The sequence below is a fragment of the Tamandua tetradactyla genome, chromosome X (genome assembly GCF_023851605.1).
Source record: "Tamandua tetradactyla isolate mTamTet1 chromosome X, mTamTet1.pri, whole genome shotgun sequence".
NCBI lineage: Eukaryota > Metazoa > Chordata > Mammalia > Pilosa > Myrmecophagidae > Tamandua > Tamandua tetradactyla.
The window spans coordinates 53,733,396-53,752,822 of NC_135353.1; the positions used below are offsets into that span (position 1 = coordinate 53,733,396).

The 19,427-nt window shown below is 35.9% G+C and overlaps 1 protein-coding gene across 2 annotated transcripts in view; it reads left to right on the forward strand.

Annotated features, from left to right (window-relative positions):
- LRCH2 (leucine rich repeats and calponin homology domain containing 2) overlaps positions 1–19,427 on the forward strand; it is a 194,514-nt gene that overhangs the window by 98,851 nt on the left and 76,236 nt on the right. For both annotated transcript variants that reach the window (XM_077146764.1, XM_077146765.1), the window contains exons 4-7: positions 4,946–5,051; positions 5,135–5,271; positions 9,149–9,282; positions 19,279–19,366. In XM_077146764.1, the coding sequence (XP_077002879.1) occupies positions 4,946–5,051; positions 5,135–5,271; positions 9,149–9,282; positions 19,279–19,366 (465 nt within the window). The remainder of the gene's footprint in view (positions 1–4,945; positions 5,052–5,134; positions 5,272–9,148; positions 9,283–19,278; positions 19,367–19,427) is intronic.

A 19,427-nucleotide genomic window follows, 5' to 3' on the forward strand; every position in this document is an offset into this window, starting at 1 on the left:
ATAAATGACCTTACTTTTTGAAGATTATTCAATATTATGGAATTTCATTGTGATTTTAAAAGAATAACTTGGTATATGCCTAAGTTCACTTTAAAAAATTTTGAGATACCATTACTTGTGCCTGATTTTAGGTCCCAGCCAGAAAATATTCCTGGTTGTTCCTCAGTCCTAGTGAGGTGAGAAAGCAAGCTTGTTTGCAAGTATTAAGAAATGCATTTCAAATGAATAAGCATTTGTTTATCCATTTTCTGGTCAATAAAGGTCTTAGGCAGGAAAAACATAATTGTTTTATAGGGCTACTATGGGAGCCTCAGAGAAAGGGAATAAAGGAAGAGGGTACAGTGCCTGGAAAGAGTAGAATGTACACAATAACCCTTCTTCTCTTATATCCTTATTTTACTTTGTAATACTTTGGGGATGAAGATAATTGAAAAGAGACTATTATATGCTATTGATCGTAGAAATACAAGAATAATTTAAAGTAATTACCTTGAATAGAATTCTAGAGGTGTTAAAGGATGTTGAACTCTGGGAATAAACATTATCAGATCCTCAAAGCCTTGGGCTTTCTTCACATCTTTATATTACTTCTAACTTACACAATATACCAGTTCATTTTAATTTTTCTCTTAAGCAAGTCTTTCCCAGTAAGTATATATTTAAAAAGCATCCTTCAGTATGGCATTATTATGTCTTGAGGACCAAAAGTTTTCCTAACGAATTTATCTACAATTTTGTAGTGGAGAATTCATGTGCAATTAGAATGTAATGACCAGAAATTTCAGAAATAACTGTGTGAACTTCACCTTGTAATATAGCAGCCATAGAATTTTGAGGTTGTAAGTAATGATTGCCTATAACCATGTCCTAACATAGAATTTCTTGACGTTCTTATATATTTTAAATTGTGGACAACACATTTTGCATGTTTGTCTGAAGGAGCCCTAAATTCATTGTCATAAAACTTAATTCACTAGTAATATTTTTTAAAATTTTGGACCAAAATATACTCAACCTGCCCCTCCCCCCATTACTTCCATCCATTGTTCCTGGCTCTACAATGTGAATAAGTGTAGATAATAACAACCTCCCTTCCCTTCTGATAATTTGTAAACTGTCATATGTCTACTCTCCATTTTACCAAATTTTAAAGCCTATTTTTATGTAGATTAAATATCCTTATTACCTTTATTCCCTTCCATGACTCTTTAATTTTAGCTTTTTCTATATTGAAAATGTTCCCTTTTATTAAGGTCTCTTTTAATGCTGTATTCAAAGTGAGCAGATGTTTCCTGATGTGATTTAACAATTTCATAATAAAAGGGATCATTACCTTCTTTAACTTGGGCACTGTTAAGGTCTTTAGAGATTTTATACGTTAAGATTTCTGTGGCTCTGAAATGTTCTTCTTTCTTTCTTTCTTTTTTTTTTGACTTCAAATTTTGGCCCTATGTTCTAAATTATATTACCTGAGATAATTTTTGTATGAATGAAATGCCAAAAATATGTAGATCTTTTAGATTTATTCTAGTATTTCTATTTAAGTGGAATATTTAAAAATATTAACATCATTATTTTAGTAGGTGCTATAAAATTATGTTTTGTAGCCTTTAAACCATTTACAGTAGAAGGGTAGATAGCATTAGGATGGCTAATTGACAGCTGTGAATTGCATAATGAATTTGTTGACATTCTCTATCATTGGGATATTTTCACATGGCACTTAGATGTGGTAACCAACTGTCATAAAATTCTGTCCTTATCAGTTTAGTTGAACACCATATATACAAGGAATCTTGAATAGGGCATGAGCTTTTGTTGGTTTGTTCAGCTTAGTGTGATGCCTTGATATATCCCACAGTAATTTGGGCAGTGAATAAAGAAGTATTTGCAAGATCCCCTTGCGGGACTTGGGAGAAAGGAGTAAATATTCAGCTTCTCATTTGAGAATTTCTCATATTCTCACAAGCAGTGGGACAACCAAATCAATAGGCCAAGCTCTCGATCTTGGGGTTTGTCTCTATGAAACTTATTCTTGCAAAGGATAGGATAAGTCTCCTTAAAATTATGCCTAAGAGTCACTGCCAGAGAACCTCTTTTGTTGCTCAGATGTGTCCTCTCTCTCTCTAAGCCAACTCAGGAGGTGAACTCACTGCCCTCCCCTGTACATGGGACATGACTCCCAGGGGTGAAAATCTCCCTGGCAGCATGGTACAGAATTCCTGGGATGAGCCAGGACCCAGCATCAAGAGATTGAGAAAACTTTCTTTTTTTTAAAATTTTTTTATTAATTAAAAAAAATTAACAGACAAAACATTAAGATATCATTCCATTCTACATATACAATCAGTAATTCTTTCTTTCTTTTTTTTTTAACATGGGCAGGCACTGGGAATCGAACCCGGGTCCTCTGGCATGGCAGGCGAGCATTCTTGCCTGCTGAGCCACCGTGGCCCGCCCGAGAAAGCTTTCTTGACCAAGAGGGGGAAGAGAAAAATGAGACAAAAGTTTCAGTAGCTAAGAGATTTCAAACAGTGTCGAGAGGTTATCCTGGAGGCTATTCTTATGCATTATATAGATATCCCTTTTTAGTTTATGGTGTATTGAAGTGGCTGGAGGGAAGTACCTGAAACTGTTGAGCTGTGTTCCAGTAGCCTTGATTCTTAAAGATGATTTTATAAAGATAAAACTTTTACAGTGTGACTGTGGGATTGTGAAAACCTTATGTCTGTGCTCCTTTTTTCCAGGGTATGGACAGATGAGTAAAAAAAATATGGATAACAAATAAATAAATAATAGGAGCGAGAAAGGTAGAATAAGTTGGGTACATGGAAATACTAGTGGTCAATGAGAAGGAGGGGAAAGGGGTATGGTCTGTATGAGTTTTTTCTTTTTTCTTTTTATTTCTTTTTCTGGAGTGATGCAAATGTTCTAAAAAATGATCATGGTGATAAATACAGAGCTATGTAATGATATTGTGTGCCATTGATTGTACACCATGTATGGAATGTATTGTGTGAAGATTTATCAATACAAATATTTTTTAAAAGAAATTCTGTCCTTAGGAATCTATGGAAAACTCTCTGATCTCCAGTCCCCAGCAGAGTATTTTGTAGATTTTCTGTTGGCCAGGTTCCTATGCTTGCATTTTATTTCTTCTGGGAAAAATTAAATGTTGACATCTAAAAATTTCTATGTTATTTCCCTACATAGAATCTTCTATATTAGACACCTTTGGGAAGAAGTAATAGTATTTACTTCAAATGGCATTTTCCCAAAGTTTCACTGTCCACCATTTGGATAATAGTTTATTCCCAACATAGCAGTCTGATCATGGCATTCTTTTGTTCAGAAGTCTCTCATTCATGTACAAATCTCTCATAGTAAAAGCCAAAGTTGTGCCCCTCCTTTTTCCCTGCTTTCCCCCATCCCACTCCCCTCTAGTCACACTGGATTACTTGCTGTACATGATAGGCATGCTTGGCCTAAGGACCTTTACATATTTTGTTCCTTCAATCTGAAATACTCCTTTCTTATATGTTGGCATGACTCACTTGCTCAGTTCTGACAACACTTTGCTCAGATGTCACCTTTTCCATCTAAATTACTGATCCCTACACTCCTACTGGTTCTGCCACTTTCCTATACCCTGCTCTGTTTTCTTGTTTTTCCCTCATAGCACTTATCACCTTCTAGCATGTTATATAATCTACTCCCCTCACTAAAATATAAGCTCCATGGAGAGCTGTGAGGGCAGGAAGTTTTGTTTTCTGCCTTGATGTGTTCCCAGCACCTAGAACAGTGCCTAGCAAATAGACACTTTTTATATCATTTGAAAGAAGTATATAGGATACAATTTTATACTCATCTGTAGCTCTGTTGGATTTTTCCCTACCTTTATTTACAATTATTTATTCTGTCCAAGTTAATACCATTTTCGATGAAAATTGGAATTTTGCAGACTATTGCAATAAAATATGAATCACATTTGCAGTGTGTCTGGAATGCCTATTACCTGAAATAATGTTGTGGATTTTTCTTCTCCTTTTGAAGATGTGGTAATAGGAAAAGAGAAAGGGAGAGGAGACCAAAGTTAACTTAAGCTTATCTTTATTTTCTTATGATGAAAACCAGGTATTACTTACCTTTAATGCAGGGCTTTGCTTAACTTAACCATGAGAGATTTCTTAGAATGCTTTTGAGTTATGATGCGAGCCACAAATCAAATCTTAATCTATGTCCCTTTGGAGAACGAGGTTTTTGTTAAATTTGATTATGTTTTGTTTTTGAAATTCCATCTGTAAATCTTGACTTTCTCACTTCTGCCCAACCAACTACCTCAAAGCAAGTATCATACTTGACAGATTATTACAGTGATTGATAGTCTTATTTGATAGTCTTATTTGAACTCTGCATGAAGAGCACCTGGATCATCCTTACTTTTTCATTTAGTTGCTAAAAGTTGGTCTTTAGTTAAGATTTTTTTTTTTTTTCGCATGGGGAGGCACTGGGAATTGAATCCGGGTCTCTGGCATGGCAGGCGAGAATTCTGCCACTGAGCCACCATCGTACCGCCCTAGTTAAGATTGATTTTTTTTTTTTCACATGGGCAGGCACCAGGAATCAAACCCGGATCCTCTGGCATGGCAGGCAAGCATTCTTGCCTGCTGAACCACCGTGGCCTACCCCCTAGTTAAGATTTTAAGAGGTTGTTTTATGTAGTTACTAAGCTATCGTGTCAAACTTTTGTACAGAAAAATTTATATTGACTGCTGTGGGTTAGCTTCATGATGTAATATAAAAAGGTATCTGGTAGATAATCCATCTTTAGAATGGCATCATTACAAGTAATTTTGTTGGCTATTAGTTGTTTGTCTTAATTAAAAAACTAGAATATATCCTTATTTGTCAGTTGGTTATAATTTTATTTTTTTCTTTTCCTTAGGATATTAGCTGCAATGAGATTCAGGTCCTTCCCCAACAAATGGGAAAATTATATTCCCTTAGAGAGCTAAATATAAGAAGAAATAATCTTCATGTGTTGCCAGATGGTAAGATGCTCATTATTTTTACTGACATGAGTAAGAAAATAACTATATAGAATTTAATTTAATTATTTTTCATTTCTGAACAGAATTAGGAGATCTCCCTCTAGTCAAGCTGGATTTCTCTTGTAACAAAGTGACTGAAATTCCAGTTTGTTACAGAAAGCTGCATCATTTACAAGTAATGATTTTGGATAACAATCCATTGCAGGTACCACCAGCACAGGTTTGTAATAAAAATAGACACTTGTTTCTTCTCATTCCATTCAAAATTATATCTCTTTGCAACTGGTAAATCAAAAAGCATCAGAATTAAGAGTTAATTTATTGTGCAGGTACTATTATCCAAAAGAGTTTTTCCAAGGAGTGAATTTTCACTCTGGTAAGAGTTTTTTTGCCTAGGCTCTAGATTTGGAAAATCCAGATAACAACTTTCTGCTTATGAACTGATCATTTTTATTGTCAATGTTATTTTTAAAAAGATAGATTAAAAAGTCTCTTTCTACCCATCTTCTACTCAGCTATGTACCTATTTGAAATTTGTTGTGTGGTTGATTGGAGCACATTCTTGGCACTGAGAAAGGGAATTATAACAAAAATAAGATACGAGTGGAAAACATTAACTAGGACTTTCAGTTTAATGAGGATTAAATACATGTGCAATCCACTAAAATGATAGTAAAGGAATAAATTTTAAGACATAAACCTGTAAGGACAAAGACAACGAAAGAATTTTGGAAAATGGAAAATAGTTGGAGTAATGGTAGAGTTTCTCCTTACACTATGCAAGAGCATGTGGCTGAGCAGGCATGTGGCAATGAAATGCCAGCCCAAACTCTACTTCTAAGCTATGTGTCCTCTCACAGGGTTGCATATATCCAGAGGCAGTGTCATTTTTTTCTTACTACAAAGTTACAGTCTACTCTTTGCAAAGGGGTCTCTTTTCTAACTCACACAAAAGCTTCCTGGAGTTCTGGTAGTAGCTGTTACCTTGGCAGGATGGGGAAAGCTGAAATTTGTATCTGCTGTGGGAGGCTACAAGAAGCAATTTAACCCTGGGAACGGCTCAGGTATTAGAGGAACTCTGAACATAGGGGTAAAGGGCTGAAAATAGGAAAGTATGGAGAATGTTTAAGGCAATGCTCTCCAGTAGAACTTTTTGCAGTGATGTAAATTTTCTGACATCTGTGCTGTCTGTTACCATAGCCATATTGGGCAGTGCCGGTCTAAGAAGCATGTATACTCCTAGATCTTTGCCTTTAAACCAGCATCCAAATGCTGTCCTTCCTTGTCTTAGCAGAAGTTTGGAGTTTATTCTTTAGAGCAAGGCTATGCATTAGAACTTTCTTTGGTGATGGAAGTGTTCTATATCTGCACTGTCCAATACCATAGTCATAAGTGACTATTGAATGCTTGAAAGTGGATAATGTGGCTGAGGAACTGAATTTTTAATTTTATTTAGGTGTAATTAATGCAAGTTTGAATAGCCACATGTGACTAGTGGCAAACATAATAAACAGCACAGCTGTAAAGAAAAATTGAACCAGAGAGGCTCTAGTCAGGGGCTTTAGGCACAGCTATGGGCAGGAACGAGACCAAATACTGAAAACAGTGAATGTCTCCATACTGAATGTTGAGATCTTCCAGTGCACTCCTCCTGATTGGCTCCCAGAATCCTTGCAGTCTGCCTTCTTTTCTCAGGCAGAAGATAGATTGATTTTTCAAACTGGTTGAACCAGGAGAAAAGACAAATATCTTTGTTGGGGGCGCTTCCTAATGAACTGGCCAGGCCCACTGTTGGTAAACTTCTCCCATGTACGTAGAACTTCCACTTGGCATTCTACTTTCTCACTCTTGAAAATAAACAGACTGTCAAGAATCACTAGACATTGCAGGAATGATCTCTAACATGAAAGGCGGAGACCCAAAGATTTCATTGAAGCAAAAACGTCATTTTCATAGACGTGATCTCCATAATGACTTCTCAGCAGTGGCAGCTGAAGCCAGAAGACATCAGAATAAAGCTTTAAAAGATTGAAGGAACATTTCCAACTTTCTACACTCAGCCAAACTATAAGTCACATGTGAGGTAGTCCTTTTCAAACAGTACAAGGTCTCAGAAATTTTAAGTCTCATTCATCCTGCTTGTTAGCAGAGTATGTACTGCACTAAAAGGAGGGAGTAAACTAAGAAAGAGTTAGTCTTCATATCCAAGATTGACAGATATCCAGAGGCCAGGAGAGCACTAGAGAGTAACCAGATGGTTTGGAGTAGGAGAGTTGTCTCCAAAAACAAAGAAAAATAAAAATAAAAGTAAAAGAAACTGATAGATGATTTGATGTGTTTGACCATGTGGAAAGACGTTCTACAGTTCTTTCTACAGAGAGTCTGGGAATGAATTAGTAATAGATATATAGAAATTTTGTAGTCACTTCAGGAAAAATTTAAGAGTTGTAGGAGAAAGGAAATGTAATCTTGCTATTCTTGGCTCACTTGTGAATATTTTCTTGATTGTAATGTATATACTGGATTTTGATTTAAGGAAAAATTGTGACATAGTTATAATAACTAACATTTATATAGTACTTGCAGTTTTCCTGGTACTGTTAAAAATGTTTTGCATATATTAACTCATCTAATCTTTAGAGCAACCCTATAAGATGGGTACTTTCATTATCCTCATTTTACATATGAGGAAATGGGCATAGAAGTTAAATAACTATGGCTAGTGTGTGGTAGGTAGAGCTAGGATTCCTACTTAGGCAGCCTGACTCCGGAGTCAGATGTGAGTGGGATGGGGGGAGGGATATAGATGGAAGAATGGTAGTGATAATGTAAGAAATCTAAAGTCCTCATCTTCCTTAGTAAGATCTCAATAAGTAAAACCTATAGTTATAAAATAAAAATAGCAGTAGAAACATGATATTTATAAATACAGGGGTAAATAACAGAAAATCAGCTAAGAATTGAGAGTGGGTATTGAGTCTTGGGGACTGAAAGAGGGTGCAGTGCGGAATTATTTTTTGCTATCAGTTTTGTAATTATGTTTGATTTTAAAAATTATGTTGATTTTCTACAGTGAAAATAAAACTTAAATTTACAAAAGGGGAAATAATTCAACAGCATTTAATTGGTAATGAGTTTAATTTTTATTTGGTTTGTATAGGTTAATAAGATACTATTTAGCAATTTTACTTGGTAAATCATGTATTTACATTCTAGTAGCTCAGAATTTTTATTTTCCTTTTAATTGAAATTTGTGAATGGTCAGGTCAGACCTAGTATCCATTAGAATTGTCTAAGAACAGTCTTCCTGTTCACTTGAATGATAATTACTTTTTCATATAGTTGTCTTATTGTTCTCCTTGTTGACTGTTTTTGTACGAATTATGAGATTGTACCATGAGCCCCATAAAGCAAAATTTAATTACAACTTTTGAGAAATATTCATTTGATATTAATCATAGTGGTTTTAATGAACAATTGTAAAGCTAACTTGGTCTTTTCTTTATCTATCATTTTCTATCTTTTGTGTACATAAGAATATGTTCTTTCACTTAGTATTTTATACCTCATTATTCCTTTTCTCTATCAGCAATGAAAATAATTTCTCAGCATATTATCCCACTTGAATTGACTAAAATTTTCTTTTATTACTTTAACTGTCTTGATAGAAAACTTCCAACAAATTAATTTTTCCTAATTTTACATTCTTTTGATTAGTCTTCTTAACCATATTCAGACCAGTCATCTTAGTGTTTCTGATAAGATTACTTTCAAGTATTATATAAATTATTCATTCTGTTCTCACCACAGCAATGAATGTATTTCTTTACAGTTTTTTCTAATAAAGGCATTTTTTTTCAGTTCTCAAATTTTATCTTGTTTAGTGGTTTGTACATTTTACTTTTATCAGAAAAACTTTAGTGAGGTACAGAAAAAATATTTCACTTAATTTTTTCTAATAAGAACATATGCAAAGTATATCTGATGAAGATTGTGATGTCTCAACATAGTTTAGTAAAATGCACAAATAAATTGATAATAGTATCTATATTTGGAACTATGTATTTAAATCTGTTTTTCCCCAATATTTTTGACAGATATGTTTGAAGGGTAAAGTACACATATTTAAATACCTCAATATCCAAGCATGTTGCAGAATGGATAAGAAACCAGATACCTTGGATCTTCCATCACTGAGTAAAAGAGTGCCCTCCCAGCCTCTCACTGATAGGTAATGTAATATACTCATGATCTCATTTGATGACGATTGCTGTCTTCTCTCTACATAAAATATATCTGTTATTAATTTAGAGTGAACTGAATATATTTATGCTGATTGGCCCAGTGTTAAAATCAGTAATTGGCTGAAGCTTAATATCGCCAACAGAAAATGGACTTCTGGTACATTAGAATAAATTTGGAATTTTCTCAAAAAATTAATCATTTTTAAAGTTTTAGTAGTAAAAATGTAAATGTTTGCCATTATAATACAGCAACATTAATTTCTCAGCTCTTAACTGTTGGCTTAATCCTGTGATCGCTCTGTTGTACATTTGTAAATACAGGTGGATTCACATTGAATTGAGGTTAGTGGAAGAGCATGACATTTTGGAGATAGCTTTTATCTTTCTTCATATTCTTTATATGTAGATCAGAGATAATTTAGCATTGATGCTGTAGATGATTATGGAGTTTTCCTTCCTCATGACATTTTGAAAATGTAGATTCAATATTTTGCTTATAATTTATACTTTAAAGATTGAGATTGGCCTGAAAGATTTTGTGAAAATATAATCCCACCCAGTAGTGTGGAAAATAACTTGGGATGGTGTAAGAATGTTGACAGAGATACTATGCCCCTGCCTAAAATATTTAAGGGTTTGTAATTACATATATGATAAATTTAGACTACTTAAAGATGGCAGAGTAGAAAGTACTAATTTTAACAGTGCAAGTTTCAATTCCCAAATAAGATTTTTTTCTTGAATATTTCTGGTGTTTAAGTAGAAACAAGTGTCTGAATATTAAATTCAGTCCCTAAATATTATTTTAATATTATGAATGATAGTAGACCAAACAATTCTACAAAAATTAAAATTATTGAATACTCATTTTTACTCTGCTTTGCATTATTTAGTTAAGAATGAATTCACTTTATAGTAATTACATTCACTGTTTTATTCATTTTATTTTACAAATATCAGTTGAACATCCCTACAGTGGCAGGTTCAGGGTTATGTTTTGTTGAATAACAACCACATTTGGTTTCTGTCTTCTTGGAGCTGATAGCTTAGTTAGGAGTCAATCAATAAAGCAAGGAAGCAGATATACAATTTCAAATTGTGGTGAATGCTATGAAAAAAAAGGAATGTATTTCAAGAGGGTAGTCAGAAAATACCTCTTTGGGAAGGTCAAGTTTTAAGCCAAGACTTTAGGAGACATCAAATTCCTTAAGGGAGGAAGAAGCTTGGTGTTTTCAAGGAAATGAAATGAGGCCAGCAAGACTGGAGTAGAGTGGTTGAGAGGTAAAATAATACAAGTTGATTTTGGAGAGATAGGACTCAAATCATGTGGAACTTTGTAGGCTGTGGTAGGCTGTTATAAGCAGCTTGAATTTTATTCAGAGTAATATGTTAAATCATTGCGAAGTTTAAAGCAGGGAAATAACATGATTTCTGTTTAGACAAATTGTTTAGCTCATTGGGAGAATAGATTAGAAGTAAGCAAAAGTAGAAGCACAAGGATCAGTAGTTTATTACAGTATTATGAAGAGATCAGGAGATCTTGAATAGGGTGCTTGCAATTGAGATTGAAGGAAGTGGACAGAATTGAGATATAGTTTGGAGATGTCTTTAACAGTGCTATCCAATAGAAATATAATGAAAGACACGTGTAATTTTGTATTTTCTTGAGCCCCATTAAAAAGAAACAGGTGAAATTAATTCTAATACATTTTACTTAACCCGGTGTATCCAAATATTATCATTTCAACATGTAGTTAATATAAAAATTAATGAGATCTTTTACTATTTTTTGCATTGTCTTTGAAATCTGGTGTAGATTTTTTTTTTTATAGTTATTATTTTTTTTTTAATTAACGGAAAGAAAAAAAAAGAAATTAACACAACATTTAGAAATCATACCATTCTACATATGCACTCAGTAATTCTTAACATCATCACATAGATGCATGATCATTGTTTCTTAGTACATTTGCATCGGTTTAGAGGAACTAGCAACACAACAGAAAAAGATATAAAATGTTAATATAAAGAAAAGAAATAAAAGTAGTAGTAATAGTAAAAAACAACAACAACAAACAAACCAACAAGCAAACAAAAACAAAAAAAACCCTATAGCTCAGATGCAGCTTCATTCAGTATTTTAACATGATTACTTTACAATTAGGTATTATTGTGCTGTCCATTTTTGAGTTTTTGTATCTAGTCCTGTTGGACAGTCTGTATCCCTTCAGCTTCAATTACCCATTGTCTTACCCTGTTTCTAACTCCTGCTGAACTCTGTTACCAATGACATATTTCAAGTTTATTCTCGAATGTCCGTTCACATCAGTGGGACCATACGGTATTTGTCCTTTAGTTTTTGGCTGGATTCACTCAGCATAATATTCTCTAGGTCCATCCATGTTATTACATGGTTCATAAGTTTATCTTGTCTTAAAGCTGCATAATATTCCATCGTATGTATATACCACAGTTTGTTTAGCCACTCTTCTGTTGATGGAGATTTTGGCTGTTTCCATCTCTTTGCAATTGTAAATAACGCTGCTATAAACATTGGTGTGCAGATGTCCGTTTGTGTCTTTGCCCTTAAGTCCTTTGAGTAGATACCTAGCAATGGTATTGCTGGGTCGTATGGCAATTCTATATTCAGCTTTTTGAGGAACCGCCAAACTGCCTTCCACAGTGGTTGCACCCTTTGACATTCCCACCAACAGTGGATAAATGTGCCTCTTTCTCCACATCCTCTTCAGCACTTGTCATTTTCTGTTTTGTTGATAATGGCCATTCTGGTGGGTGTGAGATGATATCTCATTGTGGTTTTGATTTGCATTTCTCTAATGGCCAGGGACATTGAGCATCTCTTCATGTGCCTCTTGGCCATCCGTATTTCTTCTTCTGGTAGGTGTCTGTTTAAGTCTTTTTCCCATTTTGTAATTGGGTTGGCTGTCTTTTTGTTGTTGAGTTGAATAATCTCTTTATAAATTCTGGATACTAGACCTTTATCTGATATGTCGTTTCCAAATATTGTCTCCCATTGTGTAGGCTGTCTTTCTACTTTCTTGATGAAGTTCTCTGATGCACAAAAGTGTTTAATTTTGAGGAGCTCCCATTTATTTATTTCCTTCTTCAGTGTTCTTGCTTTAGGTTTAAGGTCCATAAAACCACCTCCAGTTGTAAGATCCATAAGATATCTCCCAACATTTTCCTCTAACTGTTTTATGGTCTTAGACCTAATGTTTAGATCTTTGATCCATTTTGAGTTAATTTTTGTATAGGGTGTGAGAGATGGGTCTTCTTTCATTCTTTTGCATATGGATATCCAGTTCTCTAGGCACCATTTATTGAAGAGACTGTTCTGTCCCAGGTGAGTTGGCTTGACTGCCTTATCAAAGATCAGATGTCCATAGATGAGAGGGTCTATATCTGAGCACTCTATTCGATTCCATTGATCGATATATCTATCTTTATGCCAATACCATGCTGTTTTGACCACTGTGGCTTCATAATATGCCTTAAAGTCAGGCAGCGCGAGACCTCCAGCTTCGTTTTTTTTCCTCAAGATGCTTTTAGCAATTCGGGGTACCCTGCCCTTCCAGATAAATTTGCTTATTGGTTTTTCTATTTCTGAAAAATAAGTTGTTGGGATTTTGATTGGTATTGCATTGAATCTGTAAATCAATTTAGGTAGGATTGACATCTTAACTATATTTAGTCTTCCAATCCATGAACACGGTATGCCCTTCCATCTATTTAGGTCTTCTGTGATTTCTTTTAACAGTTTTTTGTAGTTTTCTTTATATAGGTTTTTTGTCTCTTTGGTTAAATTTATTTCTAGGTATTTTATTCTTTTAGTTGCGATTGTAAATGGGATTCGTTTCTTGATTTCCGCCTCAGCTTGTTCATTACTAGTGTATAGAAAAGCTACAGATTTTTGAATGTTGATCTTGTAGCCTGCTACTTTGCTGTACTCATTTATTAGCTCTAGTAATTTTGTTGTGGATTTTTCTGGGTTTTCTACATATAGTATCATATCGTCTGCAAACAGTGATAGTTTTACTTCTTCCTTTCCAATTTTGATGCCTTGTATTTCTTTTTCTTGCCTAATTGCTCTGGCTAGAACTTCCAACACAATGTTGAATAATAGTGGTGATAGTGGACATCCTTGTCTTGTTCCTGATCTTAGGGGGAAAGTTTTCAATTTTTCCCCATTGAGGATGATATTAGCTGTGGGTTTTTCATATATTCCCTCTATCATTTTAAGGAAGTTCCCTTGTATTCCTATCCTTTGAAGTGTTTTCAGCAGGAAAGGATGTTGAATCTTGTCAAATGCCTTCTCTGCATCAATTGAGATGATCATGTGATTTTTCTGCTTTGATTTGTTGATATGGTGTATTACATTAATTGATTTTCTTATGTTGAACCATCCTTGCATACCTGGGATGAATCCTACTTGGTCATGATGTATAATTCTTTTAATGTGTTGTTGGATACGATTTGCTAGAATTTTATTGAGGATTTTTGCATCTGTATTCATTAGAGAGATTGGTCTGTAGTTTTCTTTTTTTGTAATATCTTTGCCTGGTTTTGGTATGAGGGTGATGTTGGCTTCATAGAATGAATTAGGTAGTTTTCCCTCCACTTCGATTATGTTGAAGAGTTTGAGGAGAGTAGGTACTAATTCTTTCTGGAATGTTTGGTAGAATTCACATGTGAAGCCGTCTGGTCCTGGAGTTTTCTTTTTAGGGAGCTTTTGAATAACTAATTCAGTCTCTTTACTTGTGATTGGTTTGTTGAGGTCGTCTATTTCTTCTTGAGTCATAGTTGGTTGTTCATGTCTTTCCAGGAACCTGTCCATTTCTTCTAAATTGTTGTATTTATTAGCGTAAAGTTGTTCATAGTATCCTGTTATTACCTCCTTTATTTCTGTGAGGTCAGTAGTTATGTCTCCTCTTTCATTTCTAATCTTATTTATTTGCATCCTCTCTCTTCTTCTTTTTGTCAATCTTGCTAAGGGCCCATCAATCTTGTTGATTTTCTCATAGAACCAACTTCTGGTCTTATTGATTTTCTCTATTGTTTTCATGTTTTCAATTTCATTTATTTCTGCTCTAATCTTTGTTATTTCTTTCCTTTTGCTTGCTTTGGGATTAGTTTGCTGTTCTTTCTCCAGTTCTTCCAAGTGGACAGTTAATTCCTGCATTTTTGCCTTTTCTTCTTTTCTGATAAAGGCATTTAGGGCAATAAATTTCCCTCTTAACACTGCCTTTGCTGCGTCCCATAAGTTTTGATATGTTGTGTCTTCATTTTCATTTGCCTTTAGGTATTTACTAATTTCTCTTGCAATTTCTTCTTTGACCCACTTGTTGTTTAAGAGTGTGTTGTTGAGCCTCCATGTATTTATGAATTTTCTGGCACTCCGTCTATTATTGATTTCCAACTTCATTCCTTTATGATCCGAGAAAGTGTTGTGTATGATTTCAATGTTTTTAAATTTGTTAAGACTTGCTTTGTGACCCAGCATATGGTCTATCTTTGAGAATGATCCATGAGCACTTGAAAAAAAGGTGTATCCTGCTGTTGTGGGATGTAATGCCCTATAAATGTCTGTTAAGTCAAGTTCATTTATAGTAATATTCAGGTTCTCTATTTCTTTATTGATCCTCTGTGTAGATGTTCTGTCCATTGATGAGAGTGGTGAATTGAAGTCTCCAACTATTATGGTATATGTGTCTATTTCCCTCTTCAGTATTTGCAGTGTATTCCTCACGTATTTTGGGGCATTCTGGTTCGGTGCGTAAATATTTATGATTGTTATGTCTTCTTGCTTAATTGTTCCTTTTAATAGTATATAGTGTCCTTCTTTGTCTCTTTTAACTGTTTTACATTTGAAGTCTAATTTGTTGGATATTAGTATAGCCACTCCTGCTCTTTTCTGGTTGTTGTTTGCATGAAATATCTTTTCCCAACCTTTCACTTTCAACCTATATTTATCTTTGGGTCTAAGATGTGTTTTTGTAGACAGCATATAGAAGGATCCTGTTTTTTAATCCATTCTGCCAGTCTATGTCTTTTAATTGGGGAATTCAGTCCATTGACATTTAGAGTTATTACTGTTTGGATAATATTTTCCTCTACCATTTTGCCTTTTGTATTATATATATCATATCTGACTTTCCTTCTTTCTACACTTTTCTCCATGTCTCTCTCTTCTGTCTTTTTGTATCTGACTCTAGTGCTTCCTTTAGTATTTCTTGCAGAGCTGGTCTCTTGGTCACAAATTCTCTTAGTGACTTTTTGTCTGAGAATGTTTTAATTTCTCCCTCATTTTTGAAGGACAATTTTGCTGGATATAGGAGTCTTGGTTGGCAGTTTTTCTCTTTTAGTAACTTAAATATATCATCCCACTGTCTTCTAGCTTCCATGGTTTCTGCTGAGAAATCTACACATAGTCTTATTGGGTTTCCCTTGTATGTGACGGCTTGTTTTTCTCTCGCTGCCTTCAAGATCCTCTCTTTTTCTTTGACCTCTGACATTCTAACTAGTAAGTGTCTTGGGGAACGCCTATTTGTGTCTAATCTCTTTGGGGTGCGCTGCACTTCTTGGATCTGTTATTTTAGGTCTTTCATAAGAGTTGGGAAATTTTCAGTGATAATTTCTTCCATTAGTTTTTCTCCTCCTTTTCCCTTCTCTTCTCCTTCTGGGATACCCACTACACGTATATTTGTACGGTTCACATTGTCCTTGAGTTCCCTGATACCTTGTTCAAATTTTTCCATTCTTTTCCGGATAGTTTCTGTTTCTTTTTGGAATTCAGATGTTTCATCCTCCAAATCACTAATTCTATCTTCTGTTTCTTTAAATCTGTCATTGTAGGTATCCATTGTTTTTTCCATCTTTTCTACTTTATCTTTCACTTCCATAAGTTCTGTGATTTGTTTTTTCAGTTTTTCTATTTCTTCTTTATGTTCAGCCCATGTCTTCTTCATGTCCTCCCTCAATTTATCGATTTCGTTTTTGAAGAGGTTTTCCATTTCTGTTCGTATATTCAGCATTAGTTGTTTCAGCTCCTGTATCTCATTTGAACTATTGGTTTCTTCGTTTGACTGGGCCATATGTTCAATTTTCTGAGCATGATCCGTTATCTTCTGCTGGCCTCTGGGCATTTAGTCAGATTTCCCCGGGTGTTCGACCCCACAGGTTGAAAGATTTTTCTGTGCAATCTCTGGGTTCTGTTCTTCCTATCCTGCCCAGTAGGTGGCGCTCGTGGCACACGTTTGTCTGTGGGTTCCACCAGCGAAAGTTGCTGTGGGTCCCTCAACTCTGGAAGACTCTCGCCGTAGGGGAGGTTCGGCAGCCGAAGCGTCTTGGAAGAATGCCAGCCGGCCCGGGGTTCCAAACGCGGGGAGGGTCGCCGGCCGTCGCAGCACAGGAGAGCGTCTGGCCAAATTAGCCAGTCGGCCCGGGGCACCAAGCGTGGCGGGAGGGCGCCAGCTGTCGCAGCCCGGGAGAGTGCACTGTTCCCAGCCGACGGGGGAGTCACGTGTTTGGAAGGGATCCCCCGGTCACTGTTCTCCGCAGTCTGGGGATTTCCGACCTAACTATCTCAGTTGTTCCGGGGGGCCTCGTGTGGTGGGGGCACTAGCCGCCGCGGCCTAAGGGGACCGCCTGTCCAGTTCTACCAGCTGGCCCGGGAAGGTGGAAGGGAGGGACTCCGGTCGCTTGCCGTCCCACCCAGGAAAGCCCGTGCCCCTTGGTGATCTCACCGGAGCTGGTTCTCCCAGATAGTCAGCCGTTCCAGGATGGGGTACGCTGTCCCTTTGATCTCCCTCGTGGCTCCGGGAACTGCTCTGTATTATCTCCGCTCCCCCAGTAGCTGTTCTGGAGGAGGAAAGGTGAGGGCGGCAAGGCTGTCGAGGCTGGTGGCGGAGGAGCACGGTGAAGGCGGGGGAAGAGGGCACCTTGGTGGTTGGAGAGCAGCCGGAGCAGGAGGGGGAGGAAGGGGGAGAAGGATGGCGGGCGGCTCGGCTGCTGTGGGGCGTGGGCGCCGCGCGGCGGGCCGGCAGAGAAAGAGAGGGGAGAAGGATGGCGGGCGGCTCGGCTGCTGCGGGGCGTGGGCGCCGCGCGGCGGGCCGGCGGAGAAAGAGAGGGGGAAGGATTCTGGTGTAGATTTATTTACATTTATAGAACATTTCAGTTTGGTCAGCCACATTTCAAGTGCGCATTAGCTACCCAAAGCTCTTGGCTTTATGGATCTTAACCACCTACAATACCCTTCCATACTTTGTCTATTTTGTAAACTCTTCTTCCTACATAGATAGGCATTAAAGTAGTTAACTGTATCAGTTTTTGGACATAATATGGCTTTGAACTCCTTTTTTGACTCTTAATTTTTTATGTGCTTGTGTCCTCAGTTTTCTTAGAGGTAAAAAGGAAAATATAATATAGATGCTGTCTTGATTAAATGAAACAATACATGTGGAGTACTTAGCAAAGTGCCTGACCCATAATGATTGCTCAACAAATACCCATTATCATTATCATCTATTACAAATACAAAGATATAACACATGGATGTGTTCTTATGCTGTGAAGTCAGATGGACTTTGGCTGTAATCATGGCTTAAACTCTTAATTCTTCTGTGGCCTTATGCAAGTTATTTAACATTTCTGAGCCTAAGTTTCCTTCTCTAAAATGTTTACAATAGCTACTTCATAAGGTTGCTGTGAGAATTTCCCCTTGGAGAGTTAACTTTTATAAATGTGTTACTCCCATTTGTAAAAAGAAATAACAGTGCATAAATTGCAGACTATAAGGATTAAAAATAAAAATATGAGGTGCACCTAGCACAGTATCTAACATAGTGTAGACATTCAGAAGATGCCAGTATTTCCTCTTTTTATCCTTTAAGACTAAGCTCAAATGCCCTTTTCTTTAGTGAGATCTTTCCTTTTTTTACCAAGGCAAATTAGTTGATTTGTCTTTTCTCCTAGCACTTCATACATACCTTTGTCATAGTGTTCAAAACATATATACAGATTGACTTCCTCTTTGTGCTGACAGCCATTTGAGGGCAAACATTTTTTTATTCATCTTATCACATCTCATCTCAGGCATTCAGTATCATGCCTGACACATGGTAGGTGCTCCCCTAAATTTATTGATACATTCCTGAAAAGTATAAAAATTAGTTATTTAGGATGAAGCTGAATGTAGGGAAGGAAATACAGGAGAGTGATGAAGATCTGAGGCTTCAGTGTTAGGTAGTCATGGGATTAAATTTGCAAGGGGTGTGTCCTTGAGTAAATTGCTCAACCCCTTCCAGCTTCAATTTCTTTATCTCTAGAATAAGAAAATACTACCAGCATCCTAGAGTTGTAAATTTACAGTTATGTGGTACATTTGAAAATTAAAGTGAAAAATACATTGCAACCTGGGTAGCATAATATATAATACGAAAATCTCAGGGACAGCTGTATCCTCTCCCTAAAACAACTGTATAGTCAGTGTTTCATAGACATGTTTTTGAGCATTCTCCCTTTTCTAAATTACAAGATGGGCATTATTTATAAAGGTAAAGGTACATTTTTAGAGCAATTGAAGTATAAACAGTATAAATTAAAATTTCAAAATATTTCAAAGTCCTGTGATGAAATTTGCCAAATCAAGGAGAAAAATAGAAATGTCATTTATTAAAATGATTTTTCTGAACTGGACAGTTTGCATTTGTAAATTTCTCAGGAGAAATAAGAGGTTATTGTTAACAATTGACATTTTACAATAGAGCACATGAAGGAAAAAATATTGCATGAGGAACATGAATAAAATGTTTTGTAGGAACATATCTTATCTTTCCACCCTTGTGTCCTTAAAGATCCTAGACTTAAAAGCATGTATTCTGTATTATATAGGAAAACCAGGTTGAGTGTGCATTATCAATTTAAGCAGAAAATCCTAACTGCCCTTAGAATTTCTATTTCCATAGTATGGAAGATTTTTATCCAAGTAAAAACCATGGTCCTGACTCTGGAATTGGAAGTGATAATGGAGAGAAACGATTATCTACAACAGAAGTGAGTCTTTTTTATTGCTCATCTGTTTTATTTTAAATTTTTATTAGAGCTTTGAAATAAA